The sequence below is a fragment of the Thunnus maccoyii genome, chromosome 4 (genome assembly GCF_910596095.1).
Source record: "Thunnus maccoyii chromosome 4, fThuMac1.1, whole genome shotgun sequence".
NCBI classification, from domain to species: Eukaryota; Metazoa; Chordata; class Actinopteri; order Scombriformes; family Scombridae; genus Thunnus; species Thunnus maccoyii.
The window spans coordinates 4,575,760-4,588,048 of record NC_056536.1 but is presented as its reverse complement, the minus strand read 5'-3'; the positions used below and the strand labels follow the sequence as shown (position 1 = coordinate 4,588,048).

The following is a 12,289-nucleotide window of genomic DNA, read 5'->3' as shown; positions in this document are numbered from 1 at the left end:
TTTGTTCCTAAACATTTGTAGAGGTGAAAATGCAAATGTCATCCATTTTAAAAACAAATCAAAATAAAGCAGATCAGTGCATGAAACAAGTTGATTCGAATCTTGTGCTCCATACTTAAAAAATATTTTTTAATATGCTTTGAATGGTGTTCTAAGATGTTCAGCGAAGCACCTGCAGTGCACTTCAATCCCATCCTGCAAACCTCCTGTAATTTCACGCACCCACTCTGCTCCCTGCTAGACTAAAAATTCAAGTGTCTGCATCTTTACATCGCACTGCAACAGGCCTCTACCAGCAACAGATAAGACGGCAGCATCTTGTCATAAAGCTGGCCATAGTTGTTGGGGCAGTGGTGCCTGGATGTCGCCATAGCGGCAGTAAAACAGCAGCCTTGTTGCTGACAGGCTTGTATTTTCCTCGACAGTATGATCAACTTGACCTGGCTGCCATAAAGCAGAGTTGGAACACAACCTTTGGTCGACACTGTTTAAGCAACTGGCAGGAGCACACACCCTCCTTGCACACAGATACATACATATGAATTCACACACGTACACATGACTGTGTGTATTGAAGCTTAAATCAGCATGTGCAAATAATGCCTAATAGAGCATCAATGTCAGGATGTGAATCAGAAAACACTGTTAACAGAGCACAGGATGTGTAAAATAATGTTACATGGTAGTTTAAACTTTAGAGCGTTTTGTTCCATCATTTATGACAGAGATTGCAGTTGCCAGGGGTTATGTGAAATCTGAACTAATTGCCTCAACTTAACTAAATTTGACTAACTAAACTAAAAAATAGAAACTTGTGAAATATATGTGAAATTTCCACATATTTATGAAACGGATGAAAATAATCAGACAAATTGGATTTAAACATCAGTGTGATGCTGATCTTTAGTAAATTTACAATAACCAGTAAGTTGCCCATCAACTACTTGTCATCAGATGCTGCAATTGAAAGTCTGTGAAGACTGGTTAGCAAGTGAGCAGAGAAGTTTAAATAGTTTGCTAAATGTGATGGATAAATAGTTCAAATAGCTTGGACCTCCCCTTGGAGTGGTAGAAGTATGAATGCAAACTTGACCAAAACAAACTCAATACCAATTATATGATTTATGGCATTAAAATCCATCTCTGAACACAAGCTTAAGGAGTGCAATCATTATTTCAAGTACACTGAAGGTATTTGTGAGGTTTTTATAAATCAAATGAATAAAATGTGAATCAGTTTATTAACCTTAACAGATTCCAAAGAGCATTGAATAAAGAGAGGAAACAGAGAGAGTCAGAGAGTCCTATAGAATTCCCTTACATATTGACAAAATTCAGACAATAAAATTAGATTATATTTAGAATAACACTTTTTTGTTTTGCCTTCAATTTTTGACAAGAAAAACTGAGTCATTGCACTTTCATTAATGTCAATGTTAAAGCAGTAAAATGATAAACTTCTGATATGTAGTCATGATGTCTGAATCAAAACAACTGGTCCTGATTTTAAAATTAATTAAACAAGATGAAATTTATATCCATTGTATTTTGTAAAACAAATGATTCATATAATCTAAGCATCATAGCTTAGAGGCCATACAACATGCCAACCATTCTGCATGGGGAAGCAGTGACCAGTGGGCTATAACTGGCTGGTATTAGTGTCAACCATGACTTTTAACTGTCCTTATCTCAACATAAACAATTTGTCTCTAAAAGTTAATCATCTACACATTGGTAATGAGCCATGCTAAGAGCCATAAAAAAGGTATTTTCGGTCTATTTTCTGTTTTCTTTCTGAGATGACAATAACATGTTGAAATTATGTTTTCTTTTTGCTCATTATGTTCTTGAAAGCACCAGCAACAGCAATGAAAACTTAATGAAACTAACAAGCAAATCAGTTATAAAAAGGAGTTACTGTATCCATGTCCTTTTACATTCCACTTGATTGTCTTTGCATTGGTATATTTGGTTTCTCCAAAAATAGGCATCTTTTTTTGCAATAGGTAGTTCTTATCATCCCATTGAAGAGGTGTGGCTAGTTGAATGTGAGTTCAGGAAAGCCAGGGTCAGCATTTAGTCCTGATTCAACTGTTTTCACTCTGGCTGAGCTGTCATGTTGCTGTGAATAATACACACTCATCCATTTGTAAAACTGAAGTCCAGGTACCCTGTGTCCATTTTAAGTTAAAGCTTGGTCCAGGTGAGCTGTTTTGAGCCTGTAAGTAACCATTCTGCTACAGTAAATAGCAATCAGATACTGTAAAAGCCCCATTTGGTGTTTAGACAACGCTGTTTCTCCACAATGCTAGTCACAAGAAATAGTTGTAGGATGGAGACATGGCCTCCCTCACAAATCAAGAGTGAGTCATGTGGTTGAACAGCATTTGGAGGCTGCTCATGCTTGAGACAGAGCGCACCAGGAATTCTGTGGGGCCATGGAGGTTGGGGTAAAGGGATAATCCTCATATTTAATGTCCACATGTCCTGATCCTGTGCCGTCTGACTGAGAGGCCGTCTACAAAGAGAAGAGAGAGACATTAAAATTAAACAAAAATAAATGCTAAATCATGACACCGTACGTATAGGAGGTTAATTTAAAGAGGCACTCAACCAACTGTACAAATAAACGTCAGTTTACTTGTCATGAGGAGTACTACTTAACCTGTGTAAACATCTTCATACTATCCTCTGTGGCTCCGGTCAAGTTAACCCTGATGATGTCATCAGGGTTAACTTGAGTTAAGGCCTGGTCCCACCAGCATTTAAAGTGTCGAAATTTGGAGGAAGTTATCATAGCTATCATAGTTTATTAGCTGTGCTGCATCATCCACTTTTATTTTTTCTTATGAGACTGAGAATGTTATGAGACAGGAGATGATGGTATAAATATGTCTTTTGAATAAACTATTTGAACTTGTCCTAGCAACTGAGTAAACTAACTTGATAGATGAGAGGTAACAAGCTTGCTAGCTAGGAGAGCTGTTTTTACCCCTTTGTGACTTTTTATTGTATGAAATGATGGACAATCTTGAGAATGGGGGAGGAAACAGCTCAGTACTAATAGAACAGAAAACAGAAAGAAGCTTTGGGAGCTATTGTGATGCACTAGCACTGGCTTGGCTGGCTATAGCCTGTTAGTTGTTAGCTTGCCAGCTGCAGTACTTAACTAACTAGCCCTGCAAGTAATCACTGCATCACCAATTTTCTAGAACCACATATTTGGTGAATGTTACTGCGCCACTGACTGGACATTTAGGCTTTAAACCTTAGATATTTGACACAAAACCTGTGTTATAAACTGGGAACATGGTATGTTAAAAATAAGTGCCTTTAACATGCTGGGATGTTCAGAGTGTAGGGTGTAATAAAAGATGCCATAGAGTTGCATTATGGGAATTGTAAGATGCAAGGTTTTTTCAGCTTGACTCACTAAAAGTCAGGATATCTCGGGCTCTGTTGCCACAGTATATTTGTATGGTACTTGTATGAAAAGGAGATTTACCTGCGTGGTGGATGTGACAGTCTGTCCAGCGTAGGGCGAAGTGGCCATATTGGGTTCACTCTTAATGGTGGAGGCATGTTCTGAGACTGAGAGGGAGGTTGGGGAGCTGGTGTCAGAGGTGGTGGATCCTCCTGAAGAATGAGTCAAATTAAATGTTGGATTAAAAATGATAAAATTTTGAGACACTTTTCAGATTCAACAGTTGGTTTTCATTGCAGATGGAAAATGTAAAACGGAAAATTGTGTTGTGTATTTTTACCCAAACACATTTTAAAATATGTGAATATCTGAATCTAATCTGTCATGGGATTCATAATAAATCAAATGAATTCAAATAGTTGTCATTCATTAATCTCCTGTACTTAATACACTTCAGTCCCTTTTTCTTTTACATCTGTTTGCCCTACCTGTGGATGTTTTACTCTTGGGCATCTTGGGTTTGCGCTTCCTAGTCTGAATGCTCTCTTTCTTCATTGCCAGAGGTCTGGGCACCTATAGAGAGTGCAGAAACACACATTAGTTGAGCATACCTCACAGTCCCTGATACAACAGAGGCCACAGTGTCATGACAACCCACACAAGCTCCCCTCCCACACTGCCGCTCTGATAACAATGACCACAGTGCCCTTGGAGAGGTTTTCCACTATACAAATAATGAGCTTCTCCCTACTTTAACAGAATTTTGCTAGAGAAGCTGATTAACACACAAGTTAGTGAGGAAGGACATGAGAGGAAAGAGCTTGAAGAGGACACATAACAGGCCAACTGCAAAGAAGTAGGAGAGAAAATCAAAAAATATCTATGCATCAGGGCCCATGGTGTAACTTACCCCATGCAGCTTCATGTAGAGACCGCAGGCGTTACAGACAGGTTCTCCCTCAGCATTGCGTCTCCACAGTGTGGTGGTGCTGGTGTGGCAGTTAGTGCAGCACAGGCCGGCCCGGCGAGATGTGGTTTGCTACAGGTAGAGGAGAAAAAAAGTGATGTTTGAACAGACTTGCCTTTTGTTGGCTGAAAACCAAATGAGACATTTAACTGCAGTCAGAAATAGGCTCGACTCACATATTTGTATCCTTCAACTATAGTTTGAGAAACTTGAGTTGAACTGTTCCCTCAGGAATGAATTGCAGGTAGTACATGGTTTGCTACAAAAATGATGAATTATCACTGCACAGCTCCATGCAAAAATTCTAATAACTCATTAGCTATACAACCTTCAAAGACAACATAATATAAGATAATTCTTTCTTTCTCACACTGTCAGCTTGGACAACAAGTGTAAAGCAAAAGCACCAGTCAGCAACAGAAAGTCACGTTGCTATAGAGAGCCTCATCTAAAAGTGGCCCCTTCAAGGGCAAGGTTGCAGGACAAAAAAAACAGAGAAAACAGCCCAGTAGTGGAGGGAGATTGTTAGGCAACTCACAACCACAGCTGCTCTGGAGAGACAAGTTCCTGGGAAATAAACAGTCATGAAGCCTTGACACCATCACACCACCACAGAGCTTTTATTTTCATTTTCTAAATGATCCCTAATTACAAATACACTACTCTGTCTCTGCTTTGGCCTCAATGGTTGAACATATTACAACTATAACTAGTAAAACATTGAGATGGTTTTGCATCATTAAAAGAGAAATTGGTCACATAGGGCCAAAAACATTGCTTTTGGTATTTGACTTAAATGTGATTTGTTATCAATATGCAGTGGTGGTGGTCAGATCTTTTACTTAAGTGAAAGTAGCAATACAGTAATGTAAACATGCCCTATTATAAGTAAATACTGTATTTAAAAATGTACTTGGGTAAAAGTATTATCAATAAAAATATACTTGAGTATTAGAAGTAAAAGTACTCTTAATGCAGATCAGCACCCTTCAGGGTGTGATGTTAAGAAATGTATTATAAGAAAGAAAATTATTACTGATGCACAATCATGTAAGCAGCATTTAAGCTATAATACTGCTGACATAATTGACAGACTATTCATTGACAATAATATGCCTTTTACACAGAGGCACAGGTGTAAATAATAAAATGCATGATGGCTGAATTCCATTTGACTGCCCAAGTTTCAAGGTCCTATTTCACATGCTGGCTCACGCAGCGTGCAAACTGCCTCCGGCAAGGATTCAACTGGACGCACTGGCTGGTGGGCTGTGCTGTTCCCTCTATGATCATGATGAACTGCTTTTTTCTCTCCAAAGAAATGATGTAGCTTACCACAGAAACACTGCAGTTGAATGGATAGACATACTCCATATTGGGTGGTGCTTGGTTTTGGCTTGTCCGTCTTCAAGCATGAAAAAATGTCGGCCTGGTCAAAAATGTTCTCATATTACAGCTAAGCTGTACACTAAAATATGTTTCTGAAAACATCAAAGATACAATACAAAGCCAGAAATAGGCAGTGCACTAATAGAATCTTGACACATATTTGATCAGCACTGCCTACTTTGACAGTTTGATCTGAGTTTCGTGGGCCAGGTGTGTTTTGCTGGTTGAGTTGTGTCTATGCAAATACAGATACGGCAAATGGTCTGTCAACTCCCCGCGCCGTATCCATCAGACACTCCATAGTAAATGAACAGAATCTGTCAACTTGCGATACGTCATTTCATCTAGTAGGGAAGTGCTCACATACAAATACATTATTAAGCAAAGCACAAATATTGTTTTTTTTTGTTTGTTTGTTTGTTTTTTATGAATATTTGTTTTATACAAATAGTTTTAAAATTATTTGTTTTCAGGAAGAAAGAAAACGACGAGGGGACAACGAGGGGAGTCACATCCACATGCTACATGACGCACATTTCCTGATTTGGACATCACTCCCGAATTGGGGGTTATCCCCAGTGATAAAGCTGAGCTACTGACACAAGTGAACTGCTTTAAAGGGAGTCACCATAATCTGTTGTTCCCCTTCTCCGTTCCATAAAGTTAGGTTGTAAAAAATAGGCAATAAATGAAAAGTGCAAAGCAATAATTGCCTTTGAAGTTCTTCCCTACACATTACATGGTGTGCTGTTTCCGTGTTATGGGTGTATAAATAGATAGAGGTCTGTCTGCAATGAGGTGATGAGTAAAATCTTCACCCAGTAGTCAGTGCAGTCATCTATGATCAGGGACAACAAAAACAGGATTTTTAAACCTCTTTCCACTTCTAGTCTACATGCCACATCAGTGTCACACTGTCATGGTGTACTGGGGCACTTGATTATACTAGAACCATTGTTAATGTCATTATTAATACCTGTACTCTTACTACAAGTCGAAATGTCTGCTGTGAAAAAGGAATTGTTTGATATTCAATGAATTGTTAAATTTATCAAGCATAAAGTTTGAAGATTTGCTGCATTTCTCATTTTTACGCCATTATAATTTAATATCTTTGGGGTTTTGGGCTGTCGACCAGGCACAAAAGGAATTTGAAGACCTCACTTGCTATGGAACTTGGACATGTTTGACGATTGACTACTGACTATTTTTCTTTCTCATTTTAAAAGATCTATTGATGAGTCCAAAAAAGTAGCATTTTAGCTGCAGACCTGATCTTTAACAACACAACATTTTATAAATGTTTCATTTATAAAATCTTAACCTGCAATGTAACTAGAAACTGTAGCTGTCAAGTGGTGCAGTTCAATAAAATATATCCCTTTGAAATGTAGTGGATTAGTAGTAAAATGTAGCAAAATTTAAATACTCAATAAGAGTAACTCAAGTACTTGTGTAAATGTACTTAGTTACATCCCACCATTGCCAATAAGTTAATTTTACATATAATTAAACATGAAAACACAAATATGTCCGTGTCTGTATTATTCTACAGTGATATACAAGGTGGACATATAAATAAGAACGGCCTTATTTTATATTAAACTAATACTAATTTATTTTCTTTATTTTGGAAATTATTTGCTATGATGCACACTTCAATCATGCTCTGTATTTCTCCACAATCAACACCGCCTCTTCATGTTACTTACCAGGCGTTTCTGCGGTTTGATGAGCGGCCTGTTGATGCCGTTCATCTTGTGATAGAGGCCGCAGGCGTTGCACAGGTAGTGTCCGGTCCCGTCCCTGCGCCAAAGTGGCGTGGAGATGGAGCCGCAGTTGACACACTCTCTGCCCTCAGTTGGCATGTCATCCATCAGGTCTGAGCAGAGAAAAGACTTGTAAACCGCGTTGTACCGAGAGCATTTTTATTACCCCAATCACCAAATAAATCACTGCTAGGTATATCAAAACTCCTGCTGCATGTGTCAAAAGTATTTATTTATTATTTATTTATTGATGCACTACACTATGGTAGTAGTAGCCTATTATGCTAATATGGCCTTTTTATGGCATACTCATACCACAGTCTCTGTAATATTCCTTTAATATACATAAAGGTGCTGACCTGATTGAATTATACATTTTTATACATTTTAAATTTCCCTCAAACTTTAATTTTGCATAGACTTTTAAACCTACGGGGAGCGGGCCATTGCATGATGAATAGCTAGAGATGGAATTTAATATCCCCCCCTCATCCATTCCCTGTAATTAAGAGAGAGATCAAACTCCTGAATAGGGAAAAAAGACTGATAGGGGGATCTGTCTGGGGAGGGGCGGGGCGGGGCAGCGTGTTATCAGACTGAAGGATCCAGGGGTCCCCACCATCCATCACAACTCTGACACACGACGGACTCCTGGTATTAATTGCCCAAATTCCTAATCTCTCAGTTTAGACAGAGACCCCGCCGTTCAGGACAGGGCTGTCCTGAGGCAAGTTCTTTGAACTTGTGATTGTGGTTATTATTATTCCAAAAAGAACAAAACACACCACGAAATAAATGCTGTACTGATGGTTTGAAACAACCAAAACGAACAAATTTGCCGTTGCGCTGCGCATAATTTACAGTAGGTGTAGAATGATAATTAATTTAAGTCGTAAATAAATGATTTTAGTTTATTTTTTCTTAATTTTAAAATAGTGTTTGACTGAACAGTCCAGTGATAAAAGTTAATATAAAAACTTAAACTAAACTATAAATGTTATATGGCTTGCATACTGACTTCTATCATATACAATTATATTCTGAAATATAATGACAATAACATATCACAGAAAATACAGTGAAAGTAGCCTACTACACACACATCCCCATAAGGACATGCCTGCTGTAGGAATATTACAGAAATACCATAATATATATGAATTAACAAAATTATATGATAAAGTCATGAAATCTGAGATTACATGGTAATAGTGATATTACTAATCTCATTTTCACGCATGAGTGCCTTTTGGTGGAATTCCTCCTTAATTAACCAGTGAACAAATAAGAGACTAACAGAACATAGATAATTTTTGGAGAGGTGCGAAAGACCAAACATCGAACACAAACTGCTGTCATAAAAAATACTTCAAGCATCAGATCTGTGTCTTTCTTTTTTTCATCATCAGCTCCATCCATAAATGCTGAAGGCTTCAGGTAGAGACGTTTCCGGCAGAGACTGTCTGTCTGATCAAGGTGATAACTGTTCTTGATTGTTCTGACAATGATTCTTTTCAGTGTGTTTTTGTCCCAGTGTGTATTGACCCCTGTCATCAAAACACTGGACTGTTGCTCGAGGATTAAATTAACATTTTAATAGATTGATTTTAGCAACCCTCTCTTCTGAGGAATGTGTATTGTCTAAATCTATTAGGGGGACTTTGATTGAATCGCGTCCTCCCACAACCATTAACCGCTAGGTCTCTCAACCAACTCGTATATTAAATAACAACCACAGCGCCATATAACCTGGCCCTTGCTAACGAAACCTTAAAGGAACGAATCAGTCATATATTGAAGGGAGAGTGTCAAAGTAAAGAGAATAAAACCAAACAAACAAAAACAAAAACAAAAACAAAAACAAAACAAAATCCGAAACCCTAACAGGATTTTCTTATAGAAATGTTTTCAGTTATACTATAACAATAGCCATATCATATTAAGGCCTATGACCGGATATTTGAATCTCTTTTCAATAATACTGCTTTTTACTGATATTTTGATACTGACAAATTAATCAAGTATAACTATGGTGGTAAAAATATAAATAGTAACTATTTTGTAGGGCAGCCAAGATGACAATATTTGGAGAAGGCCTGCAGGTGAAGGTATCGGTGACGTGTTAAACATGTATTTGGCACAATCAACCTAAGTCCAAATGTGATTTTGCAATTTTTAAATTGCTAAAATGGAAGCAGATCAAACAAAGTCCACATAATTAGGCACAGAAAGACACAAGGAGTCCTGATCAAATAAATGATGGTGGTGTATTTATCACTCCGAACATGACTAAAATAATATTTTGTCAGGTTGTCAGTGATAAAAATGTTTCACTTTTCCTCAGAGATTTTGTTTATAATATCTGCTTATTTTCTAAATTTTAATAATATATCTTAGGGCCGATATCAAGGTTCAAAATTAATTTTATGCTCGGGAAATAGACATTTGGTGTGGGGCCTATGCTTACCCAGACTGGACCCTCTTCCAGACAGACCTCCTTGCCGTCCCTGCAGACTGATCACTCCGCTCTCGAAGGGTCCTGGGGTCCAGGAGGACGTGGCCATCTCCGGGCTCATGTACGCGTAAGGGCTGGAATAGGAGCCTCCGACCGAGCGCACCAGAGCGCCTCCGTACTGATCCGCCCGAGCGCCGTTTCCAAGAACCAGCGGACTCTGGTAGGTCGCGTCCCGACCGGTGTTGGTGCTGACGGGCGGGCTGTGTGAATAGGAGAATCCGTGCGGAGGGTGAGGGCTGCTGGGCGTGAAGGAGGAGCCGTCCGTGCCTGTCTGGGGCCAGCCGTGGTGCCCACCGAGACCGTGGGACTGGTGTGGTGAGTCGCAGGTCTGCAGGTAGGGCAGGGTGGATAGCATGCCTGGGACTCTGGTGGTGGGGACGTAGACCGGAGAGCTGGCCGAAGGGTGGATGTAACTCCCGGAGTCATGGGCGTAGGGGGACTGATTGGCAGACAAGGCCAGACTTTGATACATTTTCACAACTTCTTGGAGTATGAAAATTATAGGGGGAATTCTTAAGTTGGTTTCAGTCCTGTTCAGACGATACTGTCTACGCGTAAATTCTCTCCAACCCTCTCCTGAGGAATTTGTTTGTGCCTTTTTCAACAAATGTGAAGATCCCTGTCCTGTGAAAGAAATAATTAGAGACATCGTTTTATGAATGTGAGAAGAAGAAAACACTGTCAGTCAAAGTTTCAACCACATTTGAAGTTCCAAACTTTTGAGGAATTTGTCATATAAGCAAGTGTTATTGTGTAAAAACCCAAAAGATAATCGTTCGCGTGTATTTTTACGTGGGTCAAATCTACTTACAGTCACGCATGGCAGAAGAGCTTGGAAAAAGTTCAACAATCACGTAGTATCATCAGTCATATTTCACCTGTATCATTCTGATTGACGTAAGATGGATTAAAATGACATTAACAATCGCTGATATGTGTGCATGCAGATAGAGGCGATTATCAGCGACCCCAGATATCCTGCAGAGCTGCACTGCCTCATTAAATCATAACCATAACGGAAACCAAATCAAACAACACACCAGATAGCGAGCTCCATTCTATATCTACCATGCATATATTTTCTGTCAATAGCAACTCAAATCACATAAAACGTTGATAATAGAGTCTGCTGCTTATAGGAGGAACACAATTTCTTTCCAAGGGCTCTCGGTGTATTATCTCACCAGATAAGGATGGTCGAATGATAAAGCAGTCCGGTCCCTCAATCGTCCAAACCTCAAAAGAGGAGAGCAGTGGGAAAACTTTGTCACTCCACACCGACGGACGAGGGAACACCGCGGAGCCTCTCTGTTTAATGCTTAAAAGTTGCGCGCACTGACCGGAAATAAAAAAACTGAAGCTGTTTTTTGGTCCCGGACGACTGCAGCGTTTCTCTTCCTGTCGGTGTATCTGGAGATAGTTACTGTCGCTGATAATTGCTGATATGGGTGTGCTCCTACTCGCTCCCCTACTGGAAAATTTGTACGGGAGAAAAACACGTGATGCAGTCCGCTGCTCCGAGGTAGGCCTAGGTGGGGAGAGAGGGAAGGAGGGGGGTGGCGGGGAGGGAAGGAGGGTCCGTGGGTGCCGGAGAGGGGAGGAGAGGCCCCAAAACTGAGGACTGGGGGGTATATGAGCTTTAATTGCACCTGTATTCATATTTGTCTGGGTAGTTTTGGGTCATTTTTTCATTAAAAAGGAGGCCAAATTGGACAAATTTAGACCCAGACATAAGGTGAAGGATAACCTAACAAACTCCTTTAGTGAAATGGATTGCTTTTGAAATCAATATGTAAAATCTTAATTTTATGGTAGATGGGTTTTTTTTAATGGGCATAAATTTACACTTTTCTGGTGATTGTCCGCCGTTAAATTTACAGCATTATAACCATGTTTGGCGTGTTAACACACACACCTGCTCTTTCCCGTTACTGGAATATTGAATCATTTCCAAGTTGTAACAGGATCATCAAAACGGACTCAAGCAATTTTTAAGTGACTTTAATAGAGTAGACTTTTGTTGATTCAATCAGTGATTTTCTGGAGATAAAGACACACATCTGAAAGAGAAAGTGTGTTGGAGTTTTTATGGTATGATAAATGTGACTGAGTTCTCTGTATAAGCGCCATCACTGACTGAACAATAACTTCATGTTGTCACTGCCGCTCAAAGGAAATGGAAATGATTTAGCACCACATATATATGAAGGTATATCTTAGAT

The 12,289-nt window shown here is 39.3% G+C and overlaps 1 protein-coding gene across 2 annotated transcripts; it reads right to left on the bottom strand.

The window, feature by feature from the left end:
* Positions 1-1,191: 1,191 nt before the first annotated feature.
* gata5 (GATA binding protein 5) lies at positions 1,192-11,579 on the bottom strand. Of its 2 annotated transcripts, none has more exons than XM_042407755.1 (7): positions 11,252-11,579; positions 10,020-10,691; positions 7,496-7,665; positions 4,338-4,466; positions 3,916-4,000; positions 3,509-3,639; positions 1,192-2,521 (listed from the first exon to the last, which is right to left on the bottom strand). In XM_042407755.1, exons 2-7 carry the CDS (start codon positions 10,537-10,539, stop codon positions 2,402-2,404), a joined length of 1,155 nt encoding a protein of 384 aa, XP_042263689.1. In that variant the 5' UTR covers positions 10,540-10,691; positions 11,252-11,579; the 3' UTR covers positions 1,192-2,401. The 2 variants fall into 2 exon arrangements, with proteins under 2 accessions (XP_042263689.1, XP_042263690.1); XM_042407756.1 differs by lacking the exon at positions 11,252-11,579 and adding an exon at positions 10,879-11,242.
* Between the last annotated feature and the right edge of the window lie 710 nt (positions 11,580-12,289).